This window comes from Puma concolor, chromosome A2, assembly GCF_028749965.1.
Source record: "Puma concolor isolate L17-30 chromosome A2, mPumCon1.1.hap2, whole genome shotgun sequence".
Classification (NCBI taxonomy): domain Eukaryota; kingdom Metazoa; phylum Chordata; class Mammalia; order Carnivora; family Felidae; genus Puma; species Puma concolor.
This window is the reverse complement of record NC_141668.1, coordinates 21,426,298-21,444,411: the sequence shown is the minus strand read 5'-3', so window position 1 is coordinate 21,444,411 and position 18,114 is coordinate 21,426,298. Positions and strand designations below refer to the sequence as shown.

Genomic DNA, 18,114 nt, shown 5'->3' with positions numbered 1-18,114 from the left:
CTCAACACACTTTATGAAAGGGATATTATTTTTCTCACCTCCTTTGTGAAGATGAGACACATAGTTCAAAGCAAAAAGGAAGCTTCATCACCAGCCCAGTGGTATCTCACGAGCGAGGACTGGCTGAGACCCAGAGGTCCAAATTCTCAGAATCCCAGCCAAGACACCACCCTGTGAGGATGACAGGAGTTGAAGGAAAGGCCCAGAATGCAGATGCGGACCGTGGAGCCTGGCTGGTCTGCGTGCTCACTGAACAAGAGACCCGGATGCCCATTTCGGCTGGGCTACTAACACACCGTATGGGGCACATGTGTGTGCGTGTGTGTGCACGTGAGAGAGATCTTGCCGCATTACCTGCTCCGCGTAGTGTGTGGGTGGAGGCAGAATGTGTCACAGAAGGAGGGGAGAGAGGGCCCCAGGGGATGAGCGCAAGTGAGATAGCAGGACGCAGCAGAGAGAGCAGCAGAGACAGGGATGAAGGCCTCCTCAGGTCTCCTGGCAGCTGTCTTTGTTAAAATTCTGTGTGTGGGACTCCTGGGTCCTGCCATTCTCCCTGCCGACTCGAGAGGTTCCAGAGCATTCTGGGAGGACATGTCCCTTCACCTGGCCCAGCACACCACCCAAGGCTCAGCCACCATCCTGTATCCCAAAGGACCGTGTGTACTTAGCTGGGATATGACTTTGATTGCAAACCCCGTTGGCCAAAAAGAGGAAGGTGGGTGGCCTTCTCACCTGCATACCTGGAACAGAAGCCATGTCAAGGGGAGGGAGGGAAAACTTGATTCTATAAAGTTTGCAATGTGGCAGTTGCAGTATAGCAGATTCCCAAATCCCAAATTTGAAGTCTGCAGTACTGGGTCAAAGGGCCCTGAGGGGTGGGTACCTGGACCAATGAGAAAGTAGTGTGATGTGAGCTCTCACTGGGTGAGAGTGTGGTGTGCAGTGAGCACGTCTGATGGGCCCAGTGTGTGTGTGTGTGTGTGTGTGTGTGTGTGTGTGTGTGTGTGTGTGTGAGATAGAGTGGAGCTGAGGAAGGAGGCATGGGGCAGGCAAGAGGAGGAGTTTCTGGTCTGAGCAGGGACTATGTCTGAGCAACAAGAGAAAGCTGCCTAGCACCATGAACAACAGGATATACCCCATCCAGCCAGAGCGGCACTTCCTGCTGACTGGGAAAAGAAAACACCCTAAGCAGACTAGCAGAAACCAACACCCGGAGCCTGGGACGGCCTCCTGACCATGCCGGATGCTCACTCTCATGGACTTTCAGGATCCCAGGCGCCAGACGAACCTGAGTAACCATCCAGGCTGGGATGGGAGGCCAGCCCATGTCCAGGGGCAGGGGGTGACCCTGTCTCCTCCCAGGGCTGCCGTGCCTGCTAAACCAATGCATACACAAGTCAAAGCAAGGGCACCTGTGAACGGGGTTCTCCTTCACTATTCCTCACTGTCAGACATGAAGCGAAGCTTGGGGTTAAAAATCAAAAGCTCAGTCCCTGTGCCTCTGTGAATGTTGTGGGATGGAGCAGGACTGGCGGGTAAACCCCAAGTCATAGAGAGGTGTGGTTTAGCAATGGTTCTCAACCAGGGACTTCTGGAAATGTGTGAGGCTTTTCTAGTTCTTGCAGTGAATGAGGGTCCCGTTGGCACTCAGTGTTCTAGAGCCTGAGATCCCAGGATCATAAATGACCTGCAATGCCCAGACAGTGCCTGCACCATATTGCCCCACACTGGATGCCACTGGCACACCACTGAGCACAAGTGGGGAAAGCACTGGGCTGAGAATTAGGATGTAGGTTCTAGTCCACCAATCATAAGACCTTGAGGAATCTACTTGACTTTTCTGTTCCTCCAGCTCCTCGACTGGAGGGGATGCCTGCCTTTTCTATTATCCTACTGCACTGTTGGGAGAAGAAAAGGAGGTGATGAACCCCTCTGTAAACTGTCAGGCACAATATGAACTCCTGAGGCAGCCCAGAGGCCACCACTCTCTGTTCCCACTACTGAGACGTGACCGGTGGGAGGCAATGATTCTGGATAATAGTTTCTGCCCTGAGCACCTACATTTTTGTATTGGAAGGTCACTTGAAGTTCAAGTTTTAAGGGGAAGATTAAAAAGCTGATTTTTGCCCCATATGGCCTTATCAGTACTAAAGCTGACATTGCCTGACTCCTATGTCCACTTCTCAATTGGATCCAAACTCAGGGAAGACTTAGTGGCATGAGTAATGACCTATCCCATGACCACAGCCATTGTTCCCATCACACAGGCCATAATCACCTGCTGGGGCGCAGCTCCCTCCTGGGATCCTGGGCCCCTGGAGACCGATGTCGTTTCATGATTGGCACCCACCAGGAGGGAGCACGTAGCCAAGGGCCTGACAAATGTTTCATCGATTCATTAATTAATTCAAAGGTGGAAGGGCTAGTGTTCCATGAGGTTACCCTAGAAGGCTGAAGAAAGGTTGAGGAGGCATAGATAGCTTGTTTGGGGGATCTGGGAGGCCAGGCCACTCGGCCCATGTGAACACAAGAGCTTTGGCCCACAACAGCACACTCCCCAGCCTCATTGCCCCACTCTGGGTCAGGAGTGTCAGGGCTCCCAGGAAAGGGCTGGGAACTGTCACATTGGTCTGCTTAGGGCCATGGCACATGACAGAAGCCAGAGACAATGGGCTTCTCATGCCAGTCATCTTGTGCTCTGTAGACAGAGGGTTTGGGGAGCCTGGGTGACATGACAGCCTTCAAAAGGGAAAGACAGAGACCATCCCGTGCTGAGTAGCAGAAACAGAGATTACATCATTAGCATTAACCCTCCTGAACGCTCAGAAGCAAAGGGACTCAGGTCGGTCTTCAGTCTGCTGAGTCCCAAGATAGAATGGGACCCCCAGCTGATGCCTCTAGGACCCTCCTTCTGCCTGTGCCCTCCTGAGACCTGTAAAGCAATTTTCAGACAACAGACCATTTGTTCTTGGATACCTCTTCCCATTCAGGCTGGGAAAGCCAGGACACAGGAAAAGAATGGCCTAGAAGGCAAAGGGGGAAGCTGCTTCCATCTCCCACAAGCACCAGAAAACACCTGGGCTGCTTCGCCAGCCTCTACACCCAACACCCACTCAGAGATTCGTGTTTGCGACGTGCATTTACATCCCCGTGAGGAAGCCACTCCAAGCCTGCCAGCCCTTATCTCTGATGTGGACTCCGCCACCCTTCCCTGATTCACCTGGAATAAAATCAAAACAATGGGGAGCTCTCTGGGGACCTGCAGACTGAGAACCCTCCTCACATACAACCCTTCCCCCTCTGCTCACCAGGCTGTGGCCCACCACGAATGCCCCATGGAATGGCAGGCCGAGTCACACAGATGTCTTCTTCCCACTCCACCTGGTCTTCCCTGCACACAGGCAAAATACCAGCTGGGACATAATAAGGGGGCCAGAGGCCCCAGGGCTTATATTGCTTCCTGCTCTGAGTTCGGGAGACCTGAGTTCAGGGGAAGGAATGTGGATCCCAAGAAATGGGAAGGGCTGGAAAACCCTGAAGAATACCATGGGATGAGTGGTCTACCTTAGGGAATTAGGAAAACAGGAACACAATAAAAATGAGTCACTGGTCAAGAGGTACAAATTTCCAGCTATAAAATAAATAAGTCCTGGGGATGTAATGTACTGCATGATTGACTATAGTTGATATGCTGCATTGTATATTTGAAAGTGGCTGAGAGAATAGATCTTAAAAGGTGGCACCACAAGAAAAAAAAAAAAAACATGTAACTGTGTGTAGATAACTGGACGTCATGTGGCAATCACTTTGCAATACATACAAATACTCAATTGTCATGTTGTACATCTGAAACCAACATGATGTTGTATGTCAATTATGTCTCAATTGAAAAAATGAACCACTAATCATACCTTTTCAAGCTCTATGGATTGTAATTACGATGAAGCTAAGGGAATCCCTTAGCCTACAAACCACAAGTCTTAAAAGTCAATCTCTTGGGGCGCCTGGGTGGCGCAGTCGGTTAAGCGTCCGACTTCAGCCAGGTCACGATCTCGCGGTCCGTGAGTTCGAGCCCCGCGTCGGGCTCTGGGCTGATGGCTCAGAGCCTGGAGCCTGTTTCCGATTCTGTGTCTCCCTCTCTCTCTGCCCCTCCCCCGTTCATGCTCTGTCTCTCTCTGTCCCAAAAATAAATAAACATTGAAAAAAAAAAATTTAAAAAAAAAAAAAAAAAAAGTCAATCTCTTGGGCCTACGCTTCCCTCCACCGTGGTCTTACAAAGGGCAGGCTGCAGGACAGAGGCCATCCGAGATTCCATCCCACCTCGCAGGCCTCAAGGGAATCTTGGACTCACAGGCAAAAGAGAACTCTAGATTCATCTAGTCCATCATTGCCTCAAGGCAGGAAAGGGAGAGAGGAAAGGAACCCAACAGCCACATGAATGGGTGGAGGACAAGCTGGGTTTGCAAGTGGTGTGCCCACGAGGACTCCTCCCTGGGGAGGCCCAGGAGCCTGGCCTGGCTGATGGCATGGGGCGCATGTGTGGTCTGAGCTGGGGCCAAATGAATTGTAGCCGAGCACCTGAGGACTGGAGCAAAGTAATCCGAGCGTCGGCCGAATCAAAGGAAACTGATACTTGACATTACAAGCTGGTGTGGCCTTTTATACTGGCTGGGGAGACAGCCCAGCCTGGTGTGGAGTTTCTGGCCTCCTCCTTTCTGCTCTCAGCCCTGAACTTGCCTCGAACTTGAAAGGGCTAATTAAAGCCCAAAGAAAAATCAAAAGCTTGTTATCTGGCTCCATGACTCCCAGCCCTGGCATTAGCTTGTCTTGCAAAGCTGTCGTCCCTCTGTTCTCTCCAAGGCCACCATGCGGTCTCAGGACCCGCAGCTCTGCAGACTTCCATGATGAACTTTGCTTTTTGTATTGTGGCAGGGAGCAAGGGCGGGGCAAACACCTGCCCATGGGCAGCCAGGCTGATCCCTGCAGCTGAGTCTACTCCCAAAAGCATCACCCAAAAAGACAGAATCTGAGCCAGTTTTCTACAGAAAAGCATCTATGGAAAAAATAGCCAACCCATCTGATCTCAAAAGAACTAGCTGTTTGGTAAGCACACCGCATAGACTTGCACTTTCAAACACAGGGTGTGCATACTTGTGTGCATGCTCGTGGGGGTATTTATTGTACGTGTGCACACATGCATGTGTAGGTGTGCATGTGTGTGCATGCATGTGTGCAAGTGTGATTTTCCTCAGGAGGCAAAGGAAATTTTCCTCGAGTGCTGTGTCTGCCATTCCTTCCCAAACTATGTGACTTTGGGCAATTCATTCACCTTGTTGGGCCTCGGAATGAAGGTACAGATCAGAGGGTCTCTAAGGGCCTTCCTTCTCCATGCTGGCTCCCTACTGCGTCTCCCCAGGGAGCTGTGCTTGAGGCTGTAATATACGTACATACAGTACAGCACCTGGCCTTTATAGCCTGCATTTGGGAGAAGTCCATGACCCCCAGGTCATAAACCTGTCTTGTTTCATTGACTCTATTGAGTGAATCCGCCATTGCCTTAAACCAAAGGCTCCCAAAGATATGCCACCCACTAAGGCTCAGCAGGTACAGTGGAGTCCCCTCCACTCTCTGGCCTGGCCTAAGATTGTCAACTTGTTGCTTCCTTCTCTGGCCTCTCTCATTTCCTTTGTGACACTAGGCTTCTCAGGATATCTAAAATAAATGGCATCTTTTAGTTTCAGCCCAACTACCTAGAAAACTCACCAGTGGAAAACAGCATGAGCCTAAATGTTAGGGCACCAAAGGCAAACCTTGCCAAGTCCCTTCCTTCTTCTCCATCTCCCCAACCCCTACCTCAAAGTCCCAGAGCCCGCAAGAACAGCCCCTCCCCTCACAAGCTGCCTGGGTGCCAGCACCCTCTGAGATGGGTTTGGCAAGTAGCCATATTTCATGAAGGGAAACTTAGACTTTTTAAATCAATCAAAATACATTTCACTAATGTGGAATCCCACCAAAGTTGGGCTAGCAGTCAAGAATCACATCCGTGCAAACACATGTTCCACTTGTGTGTGAATTCTCCTTTCTTCTCTCTAGGATAGACTTTTCTCAAACTAGGTTTTTAAGTGAATGAAAAAAAAAAGGAGGGAGAAGGAGAGGGACACAGGGCATAGAAGATGGTCATAAATCAGACTTCTAAGTCACTGGAAGAATGAGAAAAAACTGGACCATTTTAAAGATGAACAGATGTCAAGCCATAGCAAGCTGGATCACGAGTGAGTTAGGTTGGGAGAGGCAGGAGGATGGGTCACCTGTTGCATGTGTCCCTGGAAAGGTCTTCTAAACTAGTCCTTCATACTCCACTTTCTCTGGTTTCCTTCAGCACTTCTGTCACTCAGTAGGGTTCTGAGGCTGCTTGCCATATCTCTTCCACGGAACAGTGCACACAGAAGATGCTTAATACATGCAGTTTTTTTTTTAAGTTTATTTATTTTGAGAGAGAGAGTGAGCAGGGGAAGGGCAGAGAGAGAGAGAGAATCCCAAACAGGCTCTGCACTGTCAGCATGGAGCCTGACATGGGGCTCGATCTCACAAACCATGAGATCATGGCCTGAGCCAAAACCAAGAGTCAGAGACTTAATCGACTGAGCCATCCAGGTGCCCCATAAATGCAGTTTTCTCAGCAAGCTCTGTTTTCACCTCTGTGTTCCCTGGACTCCCACCATACCACTGCTCTCATTTAGCCATTTCCTAAGGAACCTCAAGGGACAAAAACGTGATGCTCCTGAAGCCCTAGATCTATCCCAAGTATAGAATGACTGGCTCCATTACTCCCAGTAATGGTTTTATTCTAAGTTCCCAGTAAAGTGATTTTTGGCATGGTCAGTAAGAAAGATGGATATGTGTCTTATACCACAGGACACAATAATCTTGTCTTAACAATGCCCGGTGTATGTGACATCTGTATGACACAATCCCCACCTATTTCGAGCATGCCCTCCTAGAGCCATGAGCTAATACAGAATAGAGAAAAGCATCAAATAGGAAATCTACCTTGCAGCTCTAGTTCCAGCTCTCATAAGCTCAGCGCCATAGCCATAGCACGTTTGAGCTGGTGCTGATCTGAGTCCAGTGAGACCCAGAGATGTGTTTGTCCCATTGGCAAAATGGGATGGGTGATTCACATCCCATGGAAACCACAGGCTAGTGTCCCCCTGCCACGCCACGCCATCCCAGCCCACAGGCTCTCCCCTGACTCACCGCACTGCTGCAGGGAATGTCCTTCACCTTAAGCCAGGCCAGGTCCAGCGTGCCCTCGCCCCGGTAGCAGGACTGCAGTCGCTCCTTAATGCGATCGTTGATCTGCTTCAAGATGAAGATGCACAGGGCTGACTCATCCAGGGATTTCATTTTCCGTTTCTGGCCCTTGGAGAAGACAGTGAACAGGAGGTCGTCCTCCGGACGGACTCCGAGGGTCCGGGCGAGCACGGCCCCGGCTTTGGATAGGTAGGCGGCCTGCAGCAAGCGGTACTCCACCCCGCCGCGCTCACAGCCAATGGGCACCTCCACGTAGGAGTTGAAGGCGGTGTCCTCTTTGCAAAGCCTCACAAGCTTGGATGTATAGACCTGCTCCTTTGTGGTGGAGCCTGGTGGAGACACCATCTCAGGCTGAAGTGTCAAAAAGTAGACAAAATTGCCACTGCTGAAGCCATAGACATAGTAGATGTCAAAGTCAGGGATGACAGTGAAGGTGTCTGAAGGGATCTTAATCATCGAGGCCACAAACTCATCGTGGAAGACGTAAGCGAACATGCCGTCTGCCTCTGAGTTCTTGGTCAGCTTCCGGCTGGAGATGGTAGGGAAGTACTCTGGCTTCCCATCCACTGCTGTGGCGATGAAGAGCTTGTCATCTAGGTTGCTGTAGGAGACGATCACTCCAAAGACAGAGCCGCTCTCGTTGACTCCAGACAGGTAGTGTTCCTTTTTGTGAAAAGGCTCCCCCAGCTTGAAGAGGTCCTCCAGCCTGAGAAGCTTGCAGATGCCTTGATACAGGCTCCCACAGGCAATCAGCCTATTCTCCTTGTAGTCTATCAGGAGCATCTTGTTGACATTGTTGGTGGTGGTCAGGGGCTCATTGCATGTCTGGACAATGCGGGGTGGGTAACACTTGGGGTTGTCCTCATCCGGCCCTGTCTGGTGGGTCACCAAGACCTTCAGGTCACTGGAGAGCTTGTAGATCCGGTTGACGGCCCCCAAATAAATGTGCCCTGTCCTCTCGTCCACCACCAAGTGATTGAAACCCTCAGCTGGCTCCCCGCGGAACGTAACAAAAGACCGCTTCTGGGACACTGGGGGTGGCTGCCGGGGGAGCAGAGTGGAGGAGCCCATCCCCACCATCAGGAGATGGGAGAGCAGGCAAGTCCAATTCCACGGCATGGCTTTCATTTCAGAAACGGGTCCTCGCGGCACGGTAGCACTTGGCACAGGGGCCTCCTCGGAGGGCCAGGACTCAGGAGTGGAGGCTCCCTGTGGGGGAAAGGAAGGATGTGATACTGGGTAATAATGGTACAGGGCTTGTGTGGCTGGCCCCTCAAAGCCCTCTGCACATGCTGAGACCAAGAACTGCACTGGAAAAGCTGGAGGCTCTGGGACTCGGCCCCCATGCCTGTGTGGGTCACCCAGGTCTGGGTGACAGCAGGGCCGGGAGGGCAACTTCAACAATAACAACAATGCTAATAATAACGATAATAGCACTGATGATGACGATGAAGCACGGCCATTGGCTATCTAGTGCCTGGCTTCATAGCAGTCACTGTCCAGCACCTTCCAGAGACTATCTCATTTCATCTTACAACCCCTTCAGAGTTGGGTATCTTCTCAGATCCATTTCCCACCCTTCTCTGTGCCTCAGAGGCTAGCCTGTATGGATGCTATATCTGTGGGCTGCCTGCCTTCAGGCCTGGTTAGGTACAGCCAGATGGGAGCATCAGCAGAAGGCTGGCAGGAGGGGGAGGGGACAGGGGATGGGGCTGGGCCTCCACGCTCACCCACAGGTCTCAGTGGTTCCAGGTGTGCCTCTCCGTACTGCCTCTCTGTCTCCAGGTGCTGTGAACCACCTCCTGCCTGACCCCACTTAGTCCTAGAGGAGGTAACGGGCCTCACTCTTCCTACCCCCAAATACTGCTCTGCTCTTAGGGAGCCATACCTTTGTGAAGAGCTCCCATATTGACCTTTGCACAAACAACTGAATTTGCATGCACTATCTCCTGCTGGGACCCTGATTCATAGTCCCCTTGAAGTAAGTAGTACTTTTATCCCCGTGTTGCAGCTTAGGGAAGTTATACAACTTGCATAGCTATAACCAGAAGTGCATTCAAACCTGGGTGTGCAAGTCTACAGTGGGTTCTCATTTTTAATTTTTTTTTAAGTTTATTTATTTTGAGAGAGACAGAGACAGATGAGCGGGGGAGGGGCAGAGAGAGAGGGAGAGAGAGAGAGAATCCCAAGCAGACTCTGCACTGTCAGCACAGAGCCTGACACGGAGCTCAAACTCACAAAATCGTGAGATCGTGAGCTGAGCTGAAGTCAGACGCTTAACCGACTGAGCCACCCAGGCACCCCCAGTGGATTCTCATTCTTAACTGCTAACCCATCTCAGTTTACCCCAGCCTGGAACAGATGGGGAAGTGCACCAGCTACTGTTTATATGCAGCAGAATAGTCCAAACAACCCTTTATTGGGGTCCATTGGTCACAGCCCCAGTCTTCTAGGTCTACACCTATGCAGCGGACACTTCTCCTTCGCACCTCCCCACTGCCAGATAGCGCATGAGGTCAAAACTTTAAAACCACATCCTGGATCCCTTTGCACCATGACAGCAACCAGGTCCTCCGGGTACACTGCCCGGCTCTGAGCCCTGATGTCATTTTAATGAGGCAGATCTTGGCTGCCTCCCATACTGGGGCCTCCTCTGAGAGGTTTTCATTAAAAGGAGAGAACAAATGGTTTAAGAAGTGGCCCAATAAATAAATAAATAACTCCCCATGGAACAAAATAGCTCTTGGTCCTAATGGTCTTATTCATTTCTATTCAAGAGGACGGCTTCATATTTCTTCCAGTTTGAGAGAAAGCAGGGCAGGAATGGCCTGCATCTTACTTGGGGGCATCTCAGCTTTGTGGAATTTCTCTCACCCAAAGCCTCAATAATGGAGCAGTGGGAAGAGGTAGACGAGGAAGCAAGAGAACACCCCACAGGGAGAGTGCGAGGTTACACAAAGACCAAGAGAAGAAAGAAGAAAGCAAAGACATGACGTCGTCAGCTAAGATCCCAACCAAAGCCACACGTCTTCTCGAGTGAACATCAGAGAGGAGAATGGTTTGCACACCCACAGCCCAGAACAGTCCTGTGAGTCCAGTACCTTCATTCACACCCCCATGTGGGAAATGTCTGCTCAGGGCACACACAGAATTTGCAAAATGCTGCAGGACCCAAGGACAGCTGAGGCTGGGGTCAGGTCCCAGTAGATGCCACCAGAATCTAACTTATTCAGATAGTGAAAGGTTATGTGACGGCAGCTCCCATGAGGAACGCTGACTTCTACCTTAGGGTAAGAGAGCAAGGACAAGGCTGTGGGATGGCATCTGGGCCTGGCCATGAACTAAGGGAGGACACGTGGGGCCAGAAGAGAAGGGGAGGGGTCAGGGTAGCAGAAGTCTGAACATATCAAATGGCATATTCACCAGGGAATGTTTGCCTGGAGAACAGGGTCAGGTAGGAGACAGGGCTAAAAGAGGAGCCCCAAGCCTTGTCAGGACATCCCTGCGAGGGGGAGACAAAACTTCATGGTATTGAGGAGAGAAACTTAAAGGAAGAGAGCACATGCTCCCAGAGAAGGGGCCCATGCTTCAATTTAGCCTCTGCAGAAGGACTTGACTTTGGGGTTGAGGGCTGTGGGCTCCGTGGGGGCAAGGAGGCCCACCGAGTTCACTGGTGAGTCCAGAGTGCCGGGCTCATGCCCGACATCCAGCGGAAACTCAAGACTTACTTTCTGACCGGCAGAGAGAGGGGCTGGAAGCCAGGAGGAATGTCAGTATGTATGGGTCATATGCCGCACCCGGGCCCCATGCACATGCTTGCACACTGACTACCTCACCCAATCAGTACAGCTGTCTGCTCTGCTTGGGGTTGTTCCATCTGCTTTTCAGATGAGGAAACTTAGGGTCTGCAAGGGCATGGGGCTAATAAATGGCAGAGTTGGGGCTGAAACCCAGGTTTGCACCCCTACAAAACCCATACTGTTCCTAGAGACACACAATTCCAGAGTCCAGAATATAGAGCACTTGGAAGCCCTTTCTAATCCATGTAAGTCCTTAGACAGAAAAGCCCCAGGACATCACCCAGGAACACCTCCCCGCCTGCTCTGTAGGAGGAAGCCTAGCTCCTGGGACCCACAGGGCATAACCTGGCAGATAACATCCATCAGGCAGGCACCACTATTCACCTCTAAAAAGTGACAATGACAGAAAGTGCCTGGCACAGGGCCTTTGGCCTGGCACACGGTATTTTACTTATTAAATGATAGTTGTTCTTCTTGTCGACAAGACGAAATGAGATGAAAAGGGTTAGGATTATGATAACGAGATAGTACGTGATGGCACCATCTCAGTTAGAGTGATGAGGACTCAGGATGGTTCATCTTGAACTGCCTGTGCAAATCCAAACATCAGAGAAGAATCTAGAAGCTTTTCATCTGAAAGAGATAATCCAGTTTAATGATTTCCGATCCCCGATTTTAAAGACAAGGAAGCTGCGATCCAGAGAGGTGAGGTGATTTGTAGAAGGTCACGTAGTGAGTTGAAGGTGGGGATGGCATCGAGCTCAGGTCTCCAGACTCCCAGCCCAGTGCTCTTTCTACCACCTGCAGCCTGTCTTCCAGCTTTGTCCGAACCCACCTCAGCACCTGCTCCCTGGCCTTTGTCTTGGGTGCCATAGGCCCGGCTAACACAGCTCTCAGAACATTACTGGCAACAATGAAATTCCAGCAAGGCTGGTAATCCTCACTCCAGACAGGCAGGTGCCAGTCAGGACTCAGCCACCAACTCTCTGGAGGGAACTTTCAGCAGTTCCCATATTGGAACCTGCCAGGAACCGGGGAAATGTGCCTGCCACACCCCCTGCCTTACTGTACACACTCATGGGCCCACACGCCAATCAACAGTTCTCTAGTTTGCGAGAAGCGAGGCAAGGAAGCCTGTAATTATGAATTTACTGAGCAGAAAGGTGCCAGGGCTCTCTCTCCATCTTCTATTAGACACGGAAATGGGACACAGTTATGCATCTCAAACACTTATCACCCTCATCTAGGGATAGTGAAATTACTGTGCCTGGAGAGAGGGGAACCCACAGAAAACAGTAACATATGATGGGAATAACCAGCCTCCCTTTTTACACACCACGAAAGGACTGATTAGAAAACAAGTAACAGGGAAGTGGAAGAGAGAAGGAAGAAGCAAGGGTGCGGGCTCTGGCTTGCCTCACTGGAGACCCTGCTGGGCACCACCACTGCAGGGGTGACCCAAACACAGGGCACCCCCCAAGCTCCAGACCCACAAGTGGGCAGAGCTGCCAGTCCCCTGCTCCCTAGGACTGCCTGAGGCTGCTCTGTCTCCAGGGTGGCTCCATTCCAGGACATCTGTCCTGATAAGTGGTGACCCAACCTAGGAACCCCTGCCCCCAGTGGCACGTCCTACCCACATCATTTCTCTCTCGGTCATCAATTAGCTGCTTTTCAAAGTACTGGAGGGAGCATTCATCCCAACTCTGATTCTTAAAGGCAAGTGATGTGACTGGGTCACCCCAAGATCACCCCAAAGACCTCACTGAACCAGCAGAATGGGTAATGAGTGGAAAGCTGGGGAACAAAAAGGCTCTGGATCAAACCCAAACACACTGCACATTTCCCTTCTTTGAAATCAGATTTTAATTCTGAATGATCTCAGGGGAGATGGGACTCATTTTTAGAAGCTGATCATCATTTTGATTAAAGAAATTGGGGCTGTCTTTGTTTTATGTGGCAAGTGTTGAAGAGCTCAAACTAATTTTCATGAAATAGCACCCTCCTCTCAGATTCCTGAGTAGAAGAAAGGAAAGTTATTACAGACTAGTTTAAAATAGCAATTACTTCACGAAATTACTTTAGAGTTTACAAAATGTTTTCATATACATTACCTTGTTCTGGATTTATTGTTCACTGTTAGGTAGAAGAAGTATTTGTAAGTCTGCCTCCTTCATAAATAAGGAAACTGAGGCATGAGCAGATACAAGTCAGGTCTGGGCTGAGGCAACACAAAGTCATGCTGGGGTTTGGAAAGCTCTTCAGTTGTCCACAGGACCTTTGCAATGGGATAACAGAACATTCTGAAGACATATTCTGGGATGATGTTTCAAAAGACCATCTCTACAACATACCGTGAACCCAGAAACCAATTGAGTGAGTCACACGAGGTTTTTTACGAAATAAAGTAGAAGAGAAAAATAAGACTATGCCACTTTTAGGAAGGGTAACCACTATTTAGTGAGACTCTTGTTTCAGCCATATATATGTATGCATTGAATGTGATGTGAATGTATTTCTTCCTGTTAGTCACTGAGATGGTTAATTTTATAGGTCAACTTGGCTGGGCTACGGTACCCAGGTACACAGGAAAACATTATTCTGGATGTCTCTGTGAGGATGTTTTCAGATGAAATTAATATTTAAAAAAATTTTTTTTTAATTTTTTTTTCAACGTTTATTTATTTTTGGGACAGAGAGAGACAGAGCATGAACGGGGGAGGGGCAGAGAGAGAGGGAGACACAGAATCGGAAACAGGCTCCAGGCTCTGAGCCATCAGCCCAGAGCCCGACGCGGGGCTCGAACTCACAGACCGTGAGATCGTGACCTGGTTGAAGTCGGCCGCTTAACCGACTGCGCCACCCAGGCGCCCCAATATTTAAAAAATTTTTAATGTTTATTTATTTTTGAGAGACAGACAGAGAGCAAACGGGGGAGGGGCAGAGAGAGGGAGACACAGAATCCAAAGCAGACTCCAGGCTCCAGCTGTCATCACAGAGCCCAACTCCAGGCTTGAAACTCACGAACTGTGAGATCATGACCTGAGCTGAAGCCAGACGCCTAACCGACTGAGCCACCCAGGCGTCCCTGTTGATGAAATTAGTATTTAAATCAGGGGACTTGGGGTGATACACACTCCCCCCTATAAAGTGCGCATCTATTTAGTTGAAGACTGGCCTCTCTGAGCAAGAGGGAATTCTGCCAGCAGATAGCGTTTGGCTTTCTGCTGAGTCTCTAGTCTGTGGGCTTATGTGGCTCTCCTCTGTGTCTCCAGTTTGCAGGCCTACCCCTGTAGATTTTAGACTTGGAGACTCTATAATTGTAGGATTCCTTAAAATCTCTCTCTCTCTCTACACACACACACACACACACACACACACACACACACACACACACACACACACACAGATTCTGTTTCTTTGAAGAACCTGACTAATGCAGTCATGATCAAAAAGAGTTTTGAAAGACACCGTTAGAGATAGTGGATATCTGTTATTTTGCTCCTATTCACTTACCCCCTAGGGACCCACCTCTTCACCCTCTTTCAGCCCAAAAGTTTCTGGGGGAGTGGTCACCACCCCTGGTTCAAGGGGGAACACATGACTTGGGCCCAAGCCAATCAGCACAGAGCTGCTGGCAGGGGGCAGGGCAGGGCAGGGCAGGGAGTCTCAGTGATTGGTTCAGGCATGGCTACCTGGTCTGATCAGAATCTCTGAGAGATCACGGCCTGAGGGAAAAGTTCTAGGTCTCCATGGATGTGACCTTGGAGAGGTGTGAGCCTGAGAACTCCAGGCACCATCTTATAACCATGGGGGTGAAAGATGGGAAGGGGAGCCTGAAGAGAATGAAGCCAAAGCACGGAGAAGAGCAGAGCTGAGCCACTGGAAACTACTGGATCTCGGGGCCTGGTGACATCACACAGATGTCTAGATCAAGCATGCTGAAGCCAGCTCTATGCTTACACTTTCCAGTTGCACGAGCCAAAATTTCCCTTTTGCACAAGCCAGTGTGGGTTCTGGAATTTGTTAATGAAAGAATCCTAACCCATATACAGAAAAATCCAGCCTTCTAGCCAAAAGATGACAGTGTCTCTTACCACATCCTCTCTAATAGACTATTCTTTCACAGGAAAAGGAAAGCATGCCAAAGATATCTCCATGTCCCACTGGCCACAGAGATAATCTAGAATTTTGCAAATAGTGGGGCTTTATCTCAGGTAAGATTTGGGTGTGGGAAGGTTTGTGTGCATGTATGTGTGTGCTGACTTTCGTATTCAATCACAATGCTCCTCTCTCTGCTGGGTGTTTGCTTAGAGGGCTGTGCTGGCAGGTCTCTTGGGGTGTTCTCCACCTGGCCATGCCTCTGTGTCTTCTCCATAGGTGGTTTATATCCCCACCCTTCAACCCCCCTCACCTAGGATCCCATCTTCAAAGAAGCCAGCTCTGACCCTGGCAATGCATAGGATGCCCCTGTGATATGTTAAAACAGGAATCAGTTCCCACCAGAGGCTCACACTTTACAAATTATGTTGTATTTGCCCATATATGCTGTCCCCTCTCCAAAAATATGAGCTCCTAGAAGTCAGAAATTATGTATTTTTCACCACTATCCTCTCCAGGTCCAAGACTAGAGCCTAATACATGGTAGGTATGTAATCCATGTTTGAGAACACATGAATGAATGGATAAATAAATGAATGCTGAGTGAATGAATGAATGAATGAATGACTACTCCACAGCAGTATGTATGAAGTGGCAGCTGGGATCACCTACAGCTGAAGTTCAAAATGAATCTTGGTGCTGGGCCACTTAGCTCAAACAGTGACCAAACGCAAAATGTTGGGTTTCCCTTGCTCTAATCTAGGGCTTAGAACCACTTATAATACTCAGTTTTATCTGCTTAAAGCATGACTTCAAATGCATCAGGAAAACTACATCTTTTGTACATGATTTACAATGAGAACTCTCAGTCCACCAGCTGGAATATCATAACAAGTTGCCCTGTGTCCACGAACTAGACTTTGAGAACCACCACTTATTCAGCTGAGAAAATTAGCACAGACCCTGTTGAGGAGAAGGAGCTGGACCTTAAGACAAACTTGCATCGAGGAAAACTTAGACGAGGCAGGAGACATAGTTGCTAGAATCAGCACCCATTCTTTCATTCAGCCAACGAATGTTGATTGAGCATGTACCATGCAAGGCGTTCTGAGCTGGCTACAAGGGGTACAGACACTCCAAAGCAGAAGACAGTACCCCTGTCCTCAGGTGGCTGAGGGTCTCCTACAGGACCCTCTATCTGTCCCCCTTTGAGGTCATCTCCAGTCACTAGTAAGTTCTGCAGAGCTCCATTGACCAGCCCCTGCTAGGAACCAGGAAACTCATTTCCCTTAGCCTCCTCTACAGTGCCCCACTTTATGTAATTCATCTCTTGTCGAGACAAGGCTGGAGGACAGAAAGCTAATGATCCACCAAAAATGTGTGCTTCTCCACCCATGCGGCTGACTGTGTGAAGTTGTTGGTAAGAGGGGGCCACCAGCCACCTCTCCCAGCCTCTACATTTTCACACAGTATCCAGGTGTGACCCTGTGAATAGTGAAGAATTGTCACGGTTCCACCTCTGCACCAAAGCAGTTAAGAAATAGATATATATTCCCTACAGAGCCTTTCACCAGTTGGAAAAAGAGGATTCTGAGGCTCTACAGGATTATGGAGCCTAGAGGTGGAAGGACCCATCCACCAAGGCAGGAAAGAAACCTTTACTGGAACAAGGCTCTGAAATGGTAGATTTCTGTGTGACAGCTGTAGGCACAACCCTGACTAACACAGGCAGAAAGAGCCAGCATATCAGAGCCATGATTCAAACCCCAGCCTGGGTGCTGTAGGGGCTCTGATTCTTGTAGCACATAAGGCTGCCCCTGGCGGGCGGGGGGGGACCCCTTTAAATGCCAGCAGCCCCCTCCTTGTTCCTAAAGCCAGATTTCAAGTATCTGTGCCTAGATGGGTACAAGATGACCATGCCAATGCCTACAAGGAAGAAAAATCTTCATGTTCCTCAGTGGCCCTCCCAAAGTTTGGGAACTAGGGAGGCATTATGTGTGTGCAGCTGAGGGCAGGGAGAGGGCTGGGGACACAGCACAGGTCTCCTTTCTATTTAATTCAAGAAACACTAGACATCCATTGATCCAAATTAGCAAAATGGACAAATGCCTTTATTAGATTCCTACTCTAGTTTATAATCTATGTGCTCAGAAGAACATCCTCAGTAAGTATTTTTGTGTGTGTCTGCTTTTCTCACATTAAACTCTTAGTTTCTCTAAGTGGGAGCCATGAATTGTTATTTTATTTTTCTCAAGAATCATTTACATGTGACATCTGTAGTCTAGTCATGCAATGGCTGTCCCCAAAGCCTGTGATGTGTGTGCAGCATGTGTTCATTGCCCCCCTCCCCATCGCCATCTCAGAAACGAGTGCCACATTCATAAATGGAAAAGTGCCTGAGGGTGTGAATGTTGCAGTGCAATCCATTACTACCGCTAGGGGGAAAAATCAAGTCAAAGCAACTGTCGTTCCAAGAGAAGGTCACAGCACTGTCATCGGACAGTCATATGTGCATGCAGGACTCTGAAAGTTCAGCGTGGCCATAACCCAGCAAAAACCAGAATGCAACAATAGCTAGGGCAGGTCAGGAGCCCAGGAGTCAATCCCTCCAGTCTGTTTTCCCTCTGCTCTGCTTCTGTTCTTTTGAACAAGGAGAAATGTGACATTGGTGGTTGGGGGAAGGGCTGGAGGCCCCATCAGGGGCGGGGAAGAGAGAGGAATGGGGAGCCAGGCACAGACCTAGAGTCCCTGTGCCTCCAGGCAACCAGCCCGGGTCCCCAGGAAATTCAGCACCAAGCTCAAGCTGCTCAGGGCTCTCTTAATCCTTACTTCCCAGTTTATTGAAGGGGGCTGGCGAAATGTGATTACCATGGACAGAGCCTTTGGAACCAGCCTGGAAGAA

The 18,114-nt window shown here is 49.6% G+C and overlaps 1 protein-coding gene across 1 annotated transcript in view; it reads right to left on the bottom strand.

The window, feature by feature from the left end:
- The window catches only part of PLXNA4 (plexin A4), a 369,863-nt gene extending 361,340 nt beyond the window's left edge, over positions 1 to 8,523 (bottom strand). Inside the window, exon 1 of the mRNA XM_025929240.2 lies at positions 7,258 to 8,523. Within this exon, the coding sequence (XP_025785025.1) occupies positions 7,258 to 8,442 (1,185 nt within the window). The 5' untranslated portion in view covers positions 8,443 to 8,523. The remainder of the gene's footprint in view (positions 1 to 7,257) is intronic.
- Positions 8,524 to 18,114: the final 9,591 nt, after the last annotated feature.